At 35.0% G+C, this 18,708-nt stretch overlaps 1 protein-coding gene across 3 annotated transcripts; it reads left to right on the top strand.

The window, feature by feature from the left end:
- Positions 1-572: 572 nt before the first annotated feature.
- On the top strand, positions 573-6,647 carry LOC132184325 (uncharacterized). 3 transcript variants are annotated; one of them, XM_059597915.2, is made up of 6 exons: positions 573-704; positions 780-1,117; positions 2,068-2,263; positions 3,043-3,174; positions 3,605-3,659; positions 6,225-6,647. In XM_059597915.2, the coding sequence occupies exons 2-6, from the start codon at positions 819-821 to the stop codon at positions 6,278-6,280; spliced, it is 738 nt and encodes a 245-aa protein (XP_059453898.1). In that variant the 5' UTR covers positions 573-704; positions 780-818; the 3' UTR covers positions 6,281-6,647. The 3 variants fall into 3 exon arrangements, with proteins under 3 accessions (XP_059453898.1, XP_059453897.1, XP_059453899.1); XM_059597914.2 differs by lacking the exon at positions 3,605-3,659; XM_059597916.2 differs by lacking the exons at positions 3,605-3,659; positions 6,225-6,647 and adding an exon at positions 6,148-6,211.
- Positions 6,648-18,708: the final 12,061 nt, after the last annotated feature.

The following is an 18,708-nucleotide window of genomic DNA, read 5'->3' as shown; positions in this document are numbered from 1 at the left end:
TTGAAAATTTTTTAGAAAAAAAAATTTAACCATTTTTTGAAAAAAAAAAAGAAAAGAAAATTAACCATTTTTTGAACAATTTTGAATTTTTTGAACCATTTGTAACAATTTTTTTAAAATTGAATCATTGATAGTTAATAGTTTTATCCTTTAACCTTTTTTTAAAAAAATTATATAGAAGGCAAAACTACGTCGTTTTACACCTGAAGATATTATATGGGCTCTTTTTATAGCAATTGGATCTAAGAAGATATTAAAAATACAAGAAAAAAAAAGCCCAAAAAGCCATAAAGAAAGCAAAAAAAAAAAGGTTCAATTTTAAAAAAGCGATTAGCGGGCGGTTATCTATTTCGCTAACCGCTAACCGTTAGGCGGTTAACGGTTGCGGTTAGTGAAATCTACTAACTGCTAAGGCGGTTACGGTTAGCAGTTATTGCCACTAACCGCTGACCGTAACCGCCTTTGCACCCATAAAAGGACCCGAACAAACTTTTAGAAAAAGCTTAAGATTTTATTTATTTATTTTTTCCTGCTTTAAAGCTGTATTTTCCAAAATCCAAACAATCCTTCCACTTTCTCTTTAAAATATACTAGGCAGTAAAGTCATGTATAAGAAGGCCAACACGAATATCCTCCGATTTTGCTTCACTGTCGAAGTCTTCGATACACAATTTCAACCGTAATTCCAGTCCGAGATATTCCAGGTTGGTTATTGTGTTTCATAAAATTCAAAAGTACTTTCGATTGCATAAAATTCACACTACTTTGATTGTTTGCAGTTTTCTTCGGGGCTTTCCAAGATTTTGGCAAAATTTTCGATGCCGCCATTCATTTCGACCACCTCGAAGGCGGTACGGTCCGTAACATCTCGTAAAAACGGCACCATAGATTTGATTAGGTCCGTCAAGAACACCAGGCAGATGCAGAAACTTGATCCCATTCGTTGCTTTAGCGGTATTGTCCCGTCGGCCCAATATTCGGACAAGGATCCTAAGCTTTGGTCCCGGAGGTTGTTTGATAATGGTCATACTGTTCAAACGAGGCGGTTTCTCGGTTGCGGAGATGGTGACGAGGGTGGAGTCCTGTCCAAGCTTTATGAGGAGAAGCGTGTGTTGGGGTAATTTCGTTGAATGCCTTTCTGTTTTGTTGGTTTTGTGCCAATATGATGCAATTTTAAGGATTTAAGCATCTTAGTAGCATCACATTTTGAATGGACGAGGTGGTCCATATTTTGTTTTGTTACACCCAACTTTGTGCATGATTGCTAGTTATTTTGTTTTATTGCAACATATACACCATTAGACCTATGAAATCTAATATGAATAATCATAAAATGTTCATCTACTTGAAATGTAGAGGATGGTGATTGGATGAGCTGTGCTGTTAGTTGCTAGTAAAAAGAAGCAAGTTCGATTGGCAAAAAATTTTAAGAGGGTGGTTTTTTTTTTTTTGTTTTGGATATGATATAAAGGTGAAATTTGTTTTGAGTATTTTGTGATTTGAGTTGTTTGTTAATGCTTTAGCTTTTTGGTCTAAAGCAAAAGGCGTTGCTAAACAAACTCGTAGTTTCTTGGTTAATCATAACTGCCATTCTTAGTTTACTATGTTACTAATTTTTTTGTTAGTTGAGATATGTTGGAGAATACATGTGTGAGTGTTAGATTTGAAGTTTCACATTGGATAATAGTCAAATAGCGTAAGTGATTAATAAAATATCACTAGACCCAAATTTCATATGCTTAAGCTTTTAGGTTAAGTGGTGATCAGCCTGTAATGTTAAGGTCTTAAGGGAAGGCTTCCCAGGTATTAATTTCCCCAACGAGATGCATAGTCACTCATGACATATTAACCCTTGATCCTTGGTCACATGAGCTCACTTCATTTGCAAGTTTCAGTGTTTCATAATGAATATTAGATTTTGGCTGGCTTATTATTTGAATTTCATCCTTGGTCATGGAGAAACATATTAATTGAATATGATGTCTCATGGTTGCATTAAATTGTTATTTGGACCCTTTTGATTTCTAGTGATGGAGACTTCAGCTGATTGAAATATTGTTCATTTAGGTATTCGCCAGAGCAATTGTTTGATGTAGTTGCAGCTGTTGACTTGTATCATGGTTTTGTCCCATGGTGTCAGCGATCTGAGATACTTAAACACTATCCAGATGGATCTTTTGATGCTGAACTGGAGATTGGTTTCAAATTTCTTGTTGAAAGTTACATTTCCCATGTAGAATTGAACAGGCCAAAGTTTCTAAAGGTAACCGACTTCCTTTCTGTTTTTGTGGTGGTTATAAAAATAGTCTTTGCCCTTTTCTTTCGATGGAAAATATATTGTATAACAAGTAGTATTATAGCTTTTTTATGATCCAAGAGTTTGTAAGAAAGAATATCTTTGGGACTTATAAGACTTTTATACTGTTGACTAATGTGATGGACACGATTGGGGGTAGACAAAATGGCTCTAAATGAGTATAAGAATTAGTCTTAGGTTGACTTGAGGCAGATTTGGATGAACTCTTGGTGTTGTGTAGAGAATCATACTAATCACAAATTAGAAAATGCTAGTAGAGCTCTATTTGTTTCGATTAAGTCATGACTTTTTGGCTTTTGGAGTCTATGAGCCAAAAGAAAAGCACCATATTTCTAGTTGACACAAATTAATTCAAGCAGCGACATGCAAATTTATGTGCTCACGCATCAACATCTTATGCGTTCTGTGCTTTGGGTTTACACTTCTAGTTGTTATGACCTGCTGACTACCTTAATACTTATTAGAGCTTTTGTTTACCCTTTGTATCAGTTATAAAAGGAGTAGTTGTTGGCTGCCATGCATGTCTGTGAGCCTTTAGGAGGTGTACTGGAGTGTTAAAAATGCATTGGTTAGTTCTTTTATATTTGCATCTGTTTAATTGGATGCTTATCATGATTTGGTTTCTTTACATCCTTGGTCGTCAAAATGGTTTTTATTTTCATATGGTGTTTTTCTTTTCTAGTGGGCCTGTTGATGAAATTTTCATTTATTTTATGTTTTTTCAGACTACTGCAAAGGATAGTACCCTGTTTGACCACCTGATAAACATATGGGAGTTCAATCCAGGACCAGTTCCTGGAACTTGCAACCTTCATTTTCTGGTGGATTTTAAGTTCCAGTCACCACTTTACCGACAGGTGATTTTCCTCTAGTCCATTCTTGAATATATCATCTTCCTAATTTTGTCAACATTAATATCATGTTTATTGAGGACTTTAGTTGTCGTTATATTTTTATGTACTCTTTGGAAATTGACATCTTCAGGGAGGAAATAACATTGAGATGATAGTTGTAGCTAACAACCTTCTCTTTTTCTTTTCCTTTTTTTATTGGGTGGGGGCTGGTTGTAGTTCAAAGATCCCCACACCCACTCGATCTGCTGATCTGACCATCAAATACCCATACCTCCAATCGCTCACCTGTCATAACCCACAACCTGACAACCAGAGTATCACCTCCTGTACTCAGCCTAAACTTTAAGTCCCTTTAGAATTCCCAATGACAATCTCACTTTTCATTCTCAATTGCCTCTTCTGGCCATGTATTTATCCAAAATGGCGTGTGCAGACTGTCACCTGTTGGACTGTCTCAGCCATACTAAAGAACGGCAACAGCAACAACTGTGAGTAGAGCTTTAATAATTCTTGAAGATGAACTTAACATGTGTGTTTGGTCTGTCTCCACCCACAACTTGGCCCAAGGTTTGGGTTCTTTTTTGTTTGTTTTTTTGGGTTTTTTTTCCCAATGTTCATGGGTTTAATTGATAACGATTTAGTGGATGTTTGTCAAAAGCTTCTATGGTTTGAGGAAGATGAGACCTAATATCAAGTTAGCAAAGGAAGTGTGGCCAGAGAGATTACTGAAAAACCCCATAACTACCTTTCTCCTCGATGGGGCAGGGAAAATCCATCTCATTTGGGGCAGATCAAGGCCGGAGGGGTGGGGAAAATTGCCACTTCCCTTTATTTGAGCCAAAAAAAAAGGGAAAAAGAAGCCCTACCTTTGCTGAAATTTCTTGAACTAACCTCTTTCTTACCATTACCTCTGTGGTCACCCTGCAGCAATGGGCAGCTTGGCATGCTCCACCAATGTGTGCTGCCACCGCTGTCTAAAGAAGATAAAATGAAAAAGAAAATATTACAATTGTTGGCGTCTCTCCAGTTCCATTTGAGCACCAAAATCTGTACCAAGTTCAATGGCCAACCTCTATATTATCATCTCATCCATCTTCAGTTGCCTTCGCTCTCTTCTTATGACCAATATTTGTGCAATAACCTTGAGGTGAATTCTACAATTTCCCTTCCTCCTCCCCCACCCCCAGCCCCCTCCCCCATTTCTTGGTCCTACCTGTCTGGCTTGACATGTGAGGATCTGTTTCTGATTGGCTATATGTCTAGGAAATTCTGATTCAGACACGGTCAAACAGCCATTTCTGAAATTCCATAACCTATACTCTTTATCTGGACATAGCACTCCCCTGCTCCAAAACTTAGAAAAGTTTTAGACATGATCCTGACATTGAAACCTGGGTTTGTCTGTTCCAAGGCTAGGTTCTTTCCAAGTCTGTTACTTACGTTCCAGTTGCTTGTACCAATTAGTTTCCTCTATCAACTATGAACTTCAACTATGGCTACTTCTTGCTCTTTCTTTCCTTTTTTTTTTTTTTTTTTTTTTGTGTGTTATTTGGCCATACTCTTTGTATGACTTGTTGCATGGTGGGTGCTATATTCATCTAAAAAGCTTCCCCTTTTAATTTTTTAGGTTTATATTTGGCCTGGAAAAATAGGAAAGCGGGAGTCCTCAGCTTTGCACTCTGTGACACAAGGTAGAATAGAGCACTAGGGCCGGGGTTTGTTTGTTGTGGGACAAGAAAAAAAAAAACAGGGAGGTAGGCGGTTATTTTTGGTGTGTGGAAGAGTGTCGTGTATGTGTTGTGCCACATGGGTAGTGTAGTGCCGTGTGGTGTGAAAACTTGTAATGGCTAGAGTGGGTTTAATGGGTGTTTGAGTGAGTAGGATGCTTTGGTTGTCTTGCATGTGGTGAGCTTGTTGGTTAGTGGGAAGTTTTTGTGGTTAGGAAACTAAGTCGTGGGGTGTAATGATTGTCTTTAAAAATAATGAGAGTTGGTCAGTGTGGGTGGAAGAAAATCAGTTCTCTTTGTACTGTGGTTCTGCTCTCCATCCTATGAGTTATTTTTCAATTTCAAATCAATCAAGAGTTTTTCATTTCTTTGTGGGCTCATCAGAATGCACCAATTGTATAATGTTTTAAATGCAATTCTCCACTTTATCTAGCATACTCAAATTCTTTTAGTTGTATTATTTCTGATGTATTCCTCCGTAACAAATAAGCCTATTCTTTGGAGTTGCTTTTTGGTATCTCTTGGTTGACATTTTTAACTGCTGATTTCTTACCTTAAACTTGCATAGGTGAGGCATCTTTTCATTAGTTTAACACTCTATTCTGTTAGTTCACATTTATCCCTTTTTATTTTTCTCTTTTTTTGGATAAGTCTACATTTAACCTAATAGTTATGAAAATGAAACACACGTGAAAACTCAGTTGAGTTGCATCATCTGATGGACCTAATGACAGTATAGGTGTTCCATTGCGTCCAAATATGCAGCTAAGAGTTTTTTGGAATTGTTATCATAATGGTCACAGAGAGCGAAAATTAGTTGTTTGTATTCTCTTATTGATACATTATGCGGTTTCTTTTGTTGCTTGCATTTACAATTTTGATTAGCAACTTCTGTATTTTAGATTCTGAACTAGGAATAGTTTACTGGAATCATGTGAAGTAGATTAATGCTAGAGAGAGGGAGAGTCTTTACATGTTTTGACATTACTTACCTGAAGTACATAATCATTATTCCCAACCAGTTTCTGAATCCTACTGTTTAAGTAATAACTGTACGTCTTGATTACGTTTTATTTCTTCTTATGTTTGCTACATAAAAATTGAAAGATTGTAACTCTCATCTTGGGCCTTATCTACATGGCTGTCAGTTGCGGTGATGCTGGATCAATACGGACCTCATTTCAATTGCAAACTTATGGTTCAGAATGGTCATATATATTATTTGTTTGTTTTTTTTTTTCTTGGACAGACTTTGAACAGGACTTCTGTATTGTGATGAAGACCATCTAGAAGCATTCTAATTCTGACAGACTTTCTGGTTGTTAGGTTGCATCCATGTTCTTCAAGGAGGTGGTCTCTCGCCTGGTGGGTTCGTTCAGTGAGCGCTGCCGTTTGATATATGGACCGGGGGTCCCAATTCTTGAAAATTCATTTGGTCAGAAGGCATAAGAGGTCAGTTTGCATTTAACCGGGTGTAGTGCCTAATGAAACATCCAAGGAGTGCAGTCAGTTAGAACACATTTAGAGATTTAAACTTACTGTTCCGCCAGCCACTGGGTGGTATTTTGTTCTGCCTGCTGCCTGGTGGGCTCTCATTGATCTTTGTTGATTACAATTCAACTCAAGCCGTATCTCAAATTAAATATCATTTAATTATATAAATATTCTTTTTTGTATTTCATTATGTCACTTAGATTTGCCTCTGATGACAGTTTAGATGTGGAAATTGAAAGACTGTTATTAGTATTACATGTCTTTTACAAATTAAGGTCACGGTTCATATGTCATTTGTCACATTATACTTCAGTCACTTAACAGTTAAATTTATTTATAAAATTTTGTTGCGTGATTTTTTCACTCATGTTGTCCCAAGTGTCATTTATGTGAAGTGTCACGTAAGTTTGTTGGAGATTGTATCAAATCACGATTATTATTATTATTATTATGTTCTTTGAGAATTGATGTACATTTACAACTTGCTGCTATCATTTGCCACCTAGTAATGAACCGAGCCTTGTGCTTCAAGGGACGGATCCACATCGCTTGTGTTGACGCTGATTGATTGTATATGGGCTTATGCTTGGATCCAAAAGCCCATGTTGTGTTTGTGTGGGTAACAGCGGTTTTTTTTTTTTTTTTTTTTTTTTTCTAGCAATTTTTTGTCAAATGTTTTGGCTCTTTCGGATGTAATTTCTGGGCCAAGTTTATCATTACGACAGGAATCCGGCTTAACAGCATGTATGATGTAGTTTAATTAATAGTTAAGATTGAATCTCTTAAATTTTTTTTTTATTTTCTCTTATTAAAAGTTTTTAAAATTAAGTCAACTTTGAGGTTCAACCTTGATCATTGATTAAACTAATGCCGTTATTAAGCTAGATCTTATGTACAGTTGTTGCTAATCATCACATATTAACTTTTAACACAAATACAAATAAAATAAAGTGACTTAATTAGTCATGCTTTAAATGCAAATAATTTTTTAGAGTCACGCCTGTGGGTCCAACTTGAGATCCAGAACTATTACTCATCATTTGGGCGCCCATACGCTAGCAGACAAGTTAAAGACACCAGCAAGGACAAGATTTCAAATGATTAAAACCCACCAAACAATGTCCGCGGGTTCCTGGGCTGAAGAGCTCTTCGGCTATGGACCCACATAACAACCTGGACCCATAACCAAAAAATAGAGGTCGAGGGAAAAGCTAGATCTACTCAATAAAAGGATGACAAGGTGTTACAATGTCTTTACCTGAAGTCACTCATGGGAATTGGAGGGCAATTGGAGTGCCTAGTTATCGAAGGGCCTAGTCAACGGTAAAGCCATTCCTTCAATTATCATCTGTTGACCCAAAGCCCATCGGGCTACAAAAGTTGACGGGGTTCGACGCATAATTAGCCCTGTCACGATGGGCTACACGTCCCCCACTAGGAACAGCCATTTGAAATCCCCTTCACACGATTCAATTGCTTTATATGGACTATGTTATATATTATCTTCTGATACCAGGGGGAGAAACCGCCCACATTTAAAACCAATAAGCGGGAAGATGGACCATACTTAGTGGAGCCTCATGGCCTTAAAAAAATTAAATTAAAAAAAAAAAAAAAAAAAGCACTTACTACCAAGGTGTGGTCTTTCAGCCATTTTTCTTTTATTATCTCACCGACTTAAGTATCGGAGATGGTTGTCGGTAGTTCTTCAGCGATTCTCTCTGACTTTTTTTTTTTATTCTTTTCTACGGTTCTTTTTAAATCGAACATTTAGCGTGCAGCCAATGAATGTATCAAGATTAATTATCGGTAGATTTTGACCGCCTACTATATAATCTATCCACCCATTGATGGGAATATAATGGTGGATGCAAGTAATGTGTCACCGTCTTGGCTTTTGTCTGTTTGTTAAATTAGATTCCAAAATACTTGAACACTAACCAATAATTCACACACTTTCGGAGATCCTCCAGCTGGAACGGTGAAATAGCAGATTGATCACTTGCATCGGTTCCTTTGAAGATCACCTCATTGGTTGATTGATACGGATATCACACTCTTTCTGCGCTCACAGCCACAATTTTTTGGCTACTAATGTGAAACAGCTATACCAACATCTTTTTCTCTTTATTGATTGGTCGAATTTAATGTCCTCTGAGCCTCACTTTCTGCTGCCGTATGTTACAAAATAATAAAAAATAAAGTAATCTTTCTTTTCTTATCCCTTCTTTTTCCCCTCCTTTTTCACCTCCTTTTCATAGTCAAATATCTTTCTTGATGTGAGAAATTTGGCTGTAAAACATGTGTTGTACATGAACTTTGATGTAATTAAATAAATAAATCAATTTAATGACTTAATTATTATTTATGGCTTAAAGTTTTGGATTAAGATATATATATATATCAACATCATGCACATTGAAGATTCCAAAGTATTTATTTCCCAGATATTTTTGGTATGCTTTTTAAAAAGCTTTGTTGAAAGAAAGAAAGTAAACCAAGTTGCAATGCAGCTGCAGCTGCTGCTGGGAAGCTGTGGGAGCTTTTATCATGAATAATGAGCATTCAATGGTGGCATGCTGATTGCTGCATGCCTGCACTGCATGTGCCATGTGTTGTTTAAAGCTACAGAAGATGAGGAGATTTTGGATAAAAGTTGTTAAGGCGATAAGCATATTGGAACATAAAGTAAGCATCAAATCATATGCATTACCAAAAACGTCAAAAAATCAAAGCTTTAATATTATTTATATTCGATTCTACTTTATTTTTGTTTCGTTTCGCTCCTCCTTACCGTGGTACGGCATCCATCGGCTACTCATACATACCCGTCTCTCTCTCTCTATTTCTCTATATGAGAATATGAGATGTGTTTGACATCATTTTTCGACATATTTCTTTTACTAAAATTAAGCAAGCAAGATTTTCTGCTTTAAAGATATTTTGCCTCATCTTCATGGCCATATAAGCAAGTTGGTCAATATTACAATTTTATTTTAGGAACACACCAAAATAGGAAAAAGCTCATGCGACTAGGAATGTTGTTCATGTCCATGTCTTTATATGCTCTTGTAATATGATGATGATTGATGGGCTCTGATCAAATTTGTTGGGCCTCAGGCCCAGCTAGGCTTCTCGACCCACTCCAATGGTTGCACCTAACAAGGACGATAGTTATGTAACACACGATTCCCCCCATTATCAAGTAAGGAAAAAAGCAACTATCACATCAGCATGATCTATAGAAGTTCATCACATTAATGTCATTCTTCATTATTCCCACTATCAATACAACATATTAAATATCTCCCTAATCATCTCTCCCGTCGAAGAAGTATGTTGAGACATTTAAGGCGTAAGAGCAAGGACACCCCTTAGTCGAGTACTCGGTAAGCAACCCCGCAAAATGACTGTTTCAAGATTGAGATATAACAAAAATTAAAGGTAAAACCCCTACCAATACACAACACATATATCTACAAAGTACTAACGACTCTGACTAAAAGAGCCTATCATATCTTAAGATTAATCTTACTAACGTAGGCATCAAAGATTTTTGGCCGGCTTACTCAGCAAAAACTCTTAGCCTTTTTCCTTTGAACTTGTTCACGAAGAAGCAGTTAATTAATTATGAATTTCCGCTTTATCAAAGATGATAAGAGTACTTTGTCTTAACCATGCACTCAGCCAAACTTACGACGGGATGTAGACGTTTTTGAAGTTTTGTGGTTACATGAAATATCCCTCCCCCAAGAATCCTATATACAATTTTTTGAGGCTTTGCATTGGTTTGTCGGTGTTTTAGTGTTTATATGGATGAAGTCATCATCTTTGTCGATCAAAGACGTAGTGTGTGACGATTATATTATATTAATAAAATCCAAAAAAAGAAAAAAGAAAGAGAAAATTCATGAGGGCGTCCTTGTTATATATCTTCTTTGCTGCATGCTGACTGGATCGATGTTGCAAACTATATATGCACCATGTGAGACACGATTTTTCTTTTTTTTGCCCTTTAGGTAATTATTAATAAGCAGTGCAAGTGCCACGTACATGTGTGCATGCATGGTCCTAGCTAGCTAGGGCTTCCAATTACACCACCACCACCATAGCGACGTCCTACCTAGCTCAGCCCTCTCTTTCTCTCGCTTTCTTCTCGTTTATGCATTTCATATATATATATATGTCGACATTTCTACACAAGGGAAGGGAGATGGGGATTCGAACTAGTGATCTCCGTTCCATGAAGCGTAGTTTACTGTTGATTAAGTTACCTCTTGGAGACTATATATATATATATAGATCTTGAACTTTGTTTCTTTTCTTTGGCGCCGTACAATATTATTGCAAATTTATAGCTTCAACTTTGCCCATAGACCATGCATAATTCTTGCTGTGAATTTCAAAAATAATATCGGTTGACGTGTTTGCTAATCCACTTTCTTTATTTTATTTTATTTTATTAAATAATAACATGTTAAATTCCTCTTATCAATTTAATCATTTAATCATTATTTTAACACTCCTCCTCACGTAAGGGCTCAAACTTTCAACTCTCTTTTAATAGGTGAGTCCCAGCATGTGAAATATTTAATTTAAATATGGGGTGATTTGACGGAGTCAATGTTTGATCTCACGACCTTTGACTTTGATACTATATTAAATTACTAGTTGAGAGTAATAATCACACGTTACTTGTGGACAAAACCTTGGGCATATTAATATATTGCAAATCTATATATAGCCTCAACTTTGCTCTTAGACCATGCATAATTCCTGATATTTGTTTCTTTTCTCTGTACAATATTGCAAATCTATAGCCTCAACTTTGCTCGTAGACCATGCATAATTCCTGTCATGAATTTCAGAAATAATATCGGTGACGTGTTTGCTAATCCACTTCTTTTTTTCTTTTCTTTTTTTAATATATAAAACAATAACAAACAATATTTAACATAAAAAAAATAAAAAAATAAAAAAATAAAAGGACTCAAAATATCTTTTATCTTTGTGTCACGTTAAAATACTTTTTCAACCAAAGAAAACACCTCTTAAAAAAAGTTATCATACAGACAAACACGCACCCATCGATGATCTTGTATATGTTTTCTATCTAGGCTTAAGTCCTAGTGGCCTACTCCGACCGACACATGATTGCCTAATTTTCTGGAAATTGGGAATGGGTGATGCATTTCTTTTCATTGTATGTAGTCCTTCTTGAAGACATGTTCGTAGAGCCGTGCATGAATATAGATTTCTGTGTGCCATTGCCGTTCGAGGAAGGTTTTTTACTCACGTCTATATATAGTGACTTATGAGCACTGTCCACCGACAATTATTATAATATATTTTTTATTTTGCCCAAATTGTCGGCATATGTGATCGAGAGAGCTTATAGAAAACTCTCATGCTTGAATAAGTGGCTGAGTAATTTAAAATTGATTTGGACAAGTGTGTTTCATATGGACTCTCTCACAATGTACTATATATCCAAATTACTAACGATTTGAAAAGCAAATAGCTGGAGATCAAAATTCAGTGTTTCGGGTAATTAATCAATAAATGGGCATTTCATTGTGCCTCTTGGCAAAATGTTTGAATCTAAAATATGTTACACATTATTAATTAACCACTATCTGACTGGCCTTTTTTATTGCACAAAATCAAGCATGCTTGATCCCATGATCGATCCAGTTTCCAATTTCTTCCTCTGATGAGAAAGATCAGATGAGTTTTATTCATACAATTTACTTGGATTCTATGGTTCAAAACTTTGTCACAGTCTTACAATTAATGTCCAAACATTAATACGTATGAATAAAGTTTTTCTTTAAATTAATCTGGAATAATTTCCTTAAGTTCAATCTATTGAACTAACATGTACATACATGTCAATTTCTCCAACTTAATATATATATATTCACTTCAAGAAAAGATAAAGTGAAGATAAGATTCTAATTCATATGATCGATGCAATGCATGTCATGATCATAATTAATAAATAATATAATTAGAATAAATTAATATATAATATAATATATTGAAAGGATCGATACATTATAAAATTGATGATTAACTTCATCGTACCCAAGAGCATGTAGGCAGCGACACCTGCCCCAAATAATTGAAAATCAGAGTATCTTTCAGAAGATCTCCTAGTGATAGATTGACACCTCCGAAGGAACTGATATGAGGGATGAGTCGAACATTGTGCGAGGAGGAACGTTGAATACTCGACACGTTGGCGTGGTCGCAGTACGTACTTTGCATTCCTCCCATGCATGATTTTGGACGTTGAAAGGATGCCATTTCCCAAAAATAAAGAGCAAAACAAAATCATACAAGTACGCTAAAAAGCCTCGTAGCGAGCAAGCTTTCTGGGATGGTAGCTACAGCATGCGATGGAGGAAAGTGGAAAAATGATGATGCAGACAATGACCAATTAAAACGTGTGGGATTCTCCTTCTTGGCCCTTGCAAATTCAGGACAGCTAATCTTGTCATTTTGACACAGACCTTTTGGCCTGTATTCATGTGCTTCTTCTGGGACCGGATTTTCATCATGTTTTCTCGTCCGGGTAAATGCTTCCTGGACGTGTAACACATGCTTGGGTTTATAACGTACATATACAACATGTTATGAGAGAACATTCCAAAGCATTGAAATATATATACACAAGAGAGAGATCTATGGAGAGTCTTTTGTTTAAATAACGTTAAATATTTAATTGAAATGGTAAGATATAGCGCATGAGTTTCATTGTTTTTTCTTTTTTGAACTCTCCAATTTCTTTGATTAACATTACTTTCATGCATGGCCACGGAAATCACAAAAATTAATAGGGGAAAATGATGTTATAATATTTCCTTGGTTTTTAATTATAGCATGAATCTTATATTTGATGTTTCATTTCATTCACTTAATTGGTTGATTAATTAATAAAAGGGTGGTGAATATATATATATATAAGTGATCGAATGGAATTCGCGGGGCTCCGAGAAGAGTCTGGAAATGAATGGGTTAACAGGATATTAATTGACAAGTAAAAAAAATCCAGCCAGCCTTAAAGGCTGAGGTGGACCATCAGGATCTTGACAAGTTTTAAATCCAGCGAACCTGAATGGTGACAGTCTGTCTCTGAGGTGGGGTCCCCAGGCTCGGGAAAGTTCCGAGTGTGCCTTGATTCTTCCGTACGTATCAGAGACAGATGGGACCTGCAAAGAATCGAGCCCTAATTCGATCCGGAATATTGGTCACAGATCTTAAAAAGAATATCCACCACTGAGCTGGACGCCACTGCCCGCTCCTACCCTACCGTCCCCCCAGCCAAGGGCCCCAACCCTAGATTCCTCATTTTCTTTTTTTTCTTTTTTCTAATAATAATAATAATAAAAAATTTATTTAATACAGAAAAAAGAAATGCAAGAATAGGGGGTTGTGGCCCTCCTTGTGGGTGCATATATAAATAAAGCTAAAAAATCGATAACGAACATATGACCGGACCCAATACCTGAATTGACAGTTTCTGAGACACAACCATGAATGAAAGACACCTATTGTAATTGCAGGAAGAGAGAGAATAGCACTATAGATGGTCGGACCAAAGCCACCGAAGAAGATCACCGCCACCATGATATTTGTCGTATCTGCATGTGCCCAGTGGTGGACGCATATATATATATAGTGGACATTGAATTTGAAAATCTTCATGTTAAATCATCAGTTGTCCTAAAAGTTTAAACTGATAGGAAGAGGTAAATTTAATCACTTAATCATTAATTAGATTAACATTTTTTCTCACATGTGGGCTCAAACTCCCCTTTAATAGGTGAGGTCTAACACGTGGAATATTTAATTTAAATGGAGGGTGAATTGACAGAGTTAAGGTTCGATTTCAGGACCTTTGACTCTGATACCATGTTAAAATATTGATGATGCAGAAATGATAGCGGAAGCAATATAGAAAAATGAACATAAAGAACTTTATGGGTGGTTCGGTGTTAAACACCTACGTCCACCACTCAGAATACCCCTAAAGATTACATTGTACTCATTGACTTGATTTGTCTACAATACAAAAGTGATCCCTATTTATAGGGTAGTGTGTACCATATATTCTAACACCCCATAAGTCAACAGGGACACCTGTTCTAGAGATTCAGTATTAGAGCAAGGGAAGAACAAATCTACCGATGAAGACCAAAAGAGGCGACGACGCGTGTAGCCTATATCATTATTTTGCAATAAAGTCAAAAACTTTAGAGTTCTATTTCTACACCCAAATCATACCGAAACATAACAAATTTTATATATATATATATATATATATATATATATATATATATTGTTAATTATAGTCATTCGTAACAATTAGTGTAAAAATTGCATAGTTTCACACAAAAAATGAGCCATTTGAGTTGAGGAAAAGTAAAGGTTCTGAATTATTTTTGTTAAGAACTTGCTTCAACCACGCTTTGATCTATACGTCTAGTTTTTGGACTTAAAAAAGTTGTTTTAGTAATTAAGCCCAAATCATTTTGAAGAAAATGAGTTTAACCAAACCGTTTTCATGCATGCATGGTTAAGGATTTTAATTTCTTCCTAAATAAGCATTTCCGCACACCCCTTTTTGTTTCATTTTCAGGTTATGAGTACTGTGAAGTCATAGAAAGTTGGGATGGGACATAAGAGTTTAGCAGAGTTCAACATTAGACTCTTATGAATCTTTAATATATATTGTCAAACGATTTAGAACTATTTTTGACTAAGTGTTTCCGCACGTATTCAATGACATTTCTCAATTAATGTTATTTTCTTATCATCCTTTTATTTTTGAATTTAGTTAATTGCTTTGATAGACCTCTTGCAATAATGCTTTACTTCTCTGAAAAACTAAGATGATGAACCGTGTCATATAATCGGCGCCGATTATATGAATCAACATCCATGAGCGAAAATATTTCAATTGCTTCGACAATTTTTGCATAAAATGATGAGATTAATTCCCCATACCCTGCGGGGAATATAAATATACCAATGAAACTCTATTCATTTTAAGGATCAAGAGAAACCGAAACAAATTATTTAAAAAAAAAATAAAAAACAAACATATGCATGAGACAGGCGCGCCCGGCTTGGCCAGATGCTAATTATGCATAAAATCACTCTATCCAAACTATGCAATTAATATCTTCCTTCGTTGCATTTGAAACTCTTGCCTTTTTTTTTTTTTTTCAAAGACGATGTTGTGTTTGTGGAGTTTGGCAATTGTTTAATAGTTTTCGAACTAGAGTACCACTAGTGGTGCTACAATTTTTACTATAAGTTTCTTACAAACTAACATGTCAGTTCAAGTAACTCTTATTACACTAGTCATTAAAATGTAAAATGCCATGCAATATTTTACATGAGTCTTATCTAATTTAGAAATTGATGGGACAATTCACATGACACTTAATTATTACGTCAAGTCGCCAATTACTAAAATATGAACAATCATATACAAAAATTTATAAGAGATATGTAGACTGTTGTACCCTAAATATTTTCCATCAGAGTGAGAGGCTCAAAGGCCGGCCATAGGCCCTAGAGGAGGAAAGGAGACTGTTTTCTTTTGTGTTAATGCTACGTGTGTGATTGAGAAAGGATTCAAATGGAGATATCTGCTTTCAATGAAATTGCTTCTACAGGTAATTTTTAGCTCTAAAAGCTTCACGTTTGTCCCACGCCTCTCAAAGGCCGGCCATAGGCCCTAGAGGAGGAAAGGAGACTGTTTTCTTTTGTGTTAATGCTACGTGTGTGATTGAGAAAGGATTTTCTCTTACAGATGAAGATATCTGCTTTCAATGAAATTGCTTCTACAGGTAATTTTTAGCTCTAAAAGCTTCTCGTTTGTCCCATCCCCACCCCCACCACCACCCCCCCCCCCCCCCCCCCCCCTCCCCAAATCGTTTTCTTGCATTAAATTTTGTCAAACATAAGCCACAATGACTAAATCTAGAAGCAATCTTATGATGTAACATAAACAAAAACAAAAAAAATGTGGAGCATTTAGCAGTCAACGACAATTAATGATGCATGCCGACTTCATTGATCTTCGTTCTCGATCTTTCTAGCCTCGTACGTGTTTTATGCTAATTAAGTTACTATTAATATGCATGTCAAAGTCAATAGAAATCACTAGTTATATTTGAAAGACATTTTTATCCTCTTAAAAAGTGAAAAAATAAAAATATTCATCAAATATAACTAACTTAATATTCTCTAGTTTCATTGAACCGGAGAAGATTCTAGCTAATTCCTAGTTGTTTCTTGGTAATAAATTAATTAAGGATGCCCGTGTTGTCTTTTCAGTTACTTGTCCCAATTACAACAACAAATATCATTTTCACTCCTAGCTAGAAATGTCCATCTTTTTGAGGCAGGAAATTTCTAGTTCCTTTAACAATATGCAGTGTACAGATTTGTCCCTTTTCATCTCTCGTAAAATCAAGATCATGCACAAAGTTTATTTCACTTCGAAGAGATTCTCATTAAGGACATAAACCCCATATTAAGCATGCAAATGCACCAAACCATTGTAGGACCTCTTAAATGTACACCACCTAAATATACTCAACAACAAATAATTAGTCCACGTGTCGTGACAAATGCATATATATATATATATATATATATATATATATATATAAGATTTTGCTTAGTTACATTTAATAGTATACATGATATTATATCATTTAAATTTTTAAATAGCATAACAACATATACATCATGTCATCATGTGGTAATGTATACATCATCATTAAATGGATCCTCTAGAAAATCCTGCTCCAACTAAAAATGTTTAAATATGTTGGGGACTAGCTAGGACATAAAATTAGGTTAAATGGTATGCTATACTATGTTTTAGATGCAACATACGTATATTTTTGCGTGGAATACAATGAGACATGCCACTTGGCAAGGTAGATTAAACCCTAATTACTTGTACTCATGCCTATTGTACGAGGTTCTTTTATTTTATTTTAACCAAAATTGTAGGAGGTTTATTAATGCTTTTTAGACTGTATATAATGTTTTATTTTATTTTTTTATTTGAAAAGTGTTTTAATATGATATAAATGTGAAAGTGATTTTCAATATTTTTTGTTAATATTTTTGTTTTGAAAAGATAAAACCAAAGAAAAAAAAAAAGAAAAAGTGTTATCAGACAACTGAATTTCCAAAACACAAGAGTGAGCTATGAATGAATTAAAAATGTTCTTGCATATCCCATGAAGATAATTTTGGATCAGAATGTTTTAGATTTTTTAAGATAATTTCATAAATTATAATAATATATATTTTTTGGTTGGAAATTATAATAAATTTTATTAGCTTATCATTAATCTGAAATAATAATTTTATGAAAAATCTAGAGTCTGATAGTCCACATACAAATTGATGTGCTTGGCATCCCAATAATTTTTCCTTTTCCTTTCCCAATTTGAAACGAAAAAAAAAAATGTAATTATTATGCATAGGATCGACATAATAGGAAAGTCAATCTGCCATTAATCTGGACTAGACTAGGGTGTTTGTGTGTCATTGGACATGTGTGGTACTCATTAATGGAAAATCTTGAACAAATATGTGAGGAAATAAAAAGGACACCTGCTAGGCCACTCTTCTTCCATCTGTCATCCATATCTCATCTATTTCTTTTTCGAATCTACCCTTGAAGTTGAAGATCTAATGGTGAATTAGAACGAAAAAAAAAATGATGAAGATGAATTCAATAAAAAGAGATCAATACTAAAAAAAAAAAAAAAAATGATACAAATGATGATGTTGTTGTCCATCCAATGTACAATTATTAAATTTATAAGACGAGTAATGATATAAAGAGGACTAGAGTCTTCTCAGAATCATCTCAAATGCGATGTGGCATTTAAAATTATCATTTAATTTAAGATGATCATTATTGAATTTTAATCTATTGGTGATTTTAAATGCCATGTCATATTTATGATACTCTATGAGGACTTTAATCCTTCTTATATCATTACTTTTGTAAGACTCATCTATTATACATTTTCTTACCATAAATTTGCAGAAGTGTTAGATAAGTATAACTCAAAAATTCCTAGTAACTATATATATTTGTGAAAGCTAAATATTTCAGGTTTTGCCATCTTAATATATACTTAAATGAAATATAATGAATGAAGAAAAAAAAATTAAAAATTAAAATGGGATAAATATTGAGATGACAAAATATAATTTATTCACTTCAAAAATAACTTTTAGGATTCCCTTAAAAAACCTATAAATATCT

This window comes from Corylus avellana, chromosome 7 (genome assembly GCF_965113065.1).
Source record: "Corylus avellana chromosome 7, dhCorAvel1.hap1.2, whole genome shotgun sequence".
Lineage (NCBI taxonomy): Eukaryota > Viridiplantae > Streptophyta > Magnoliopsida > Fagales > Betulaceae > Corylus > Corylus avellana.
Note: the sequence above shows the minus strand (reverse complement) of the source record. Positions and strands in the feature narration are given on the sequence as shown.

Excerpts from the sequence above, each read along its gene's own strand:
- LOC132184325 (XM_059597914.2), top strand. The coding sequence starts at position 819 with ATGCCGCCATTCATTTCGACCACCTCGAAGGCGGTACGGTCCGTAACA. Across the intron at positions 1,118-2,067 it reads GAGGAGAAGCGTGTGTTGGG|GTATTCGCCAGAGCAATTGT; the intron begins GTAATTTCGTTG and ends TTGTTCATTTAG. Across the intron at positions 2,264-3,042 it reads ACAGGCCAAAGTTTCTAAAG|ACTACTGCAAAGGATAGTAC; the intron begins GTAACCGACTTC and ends ATGTTTTTTCAG.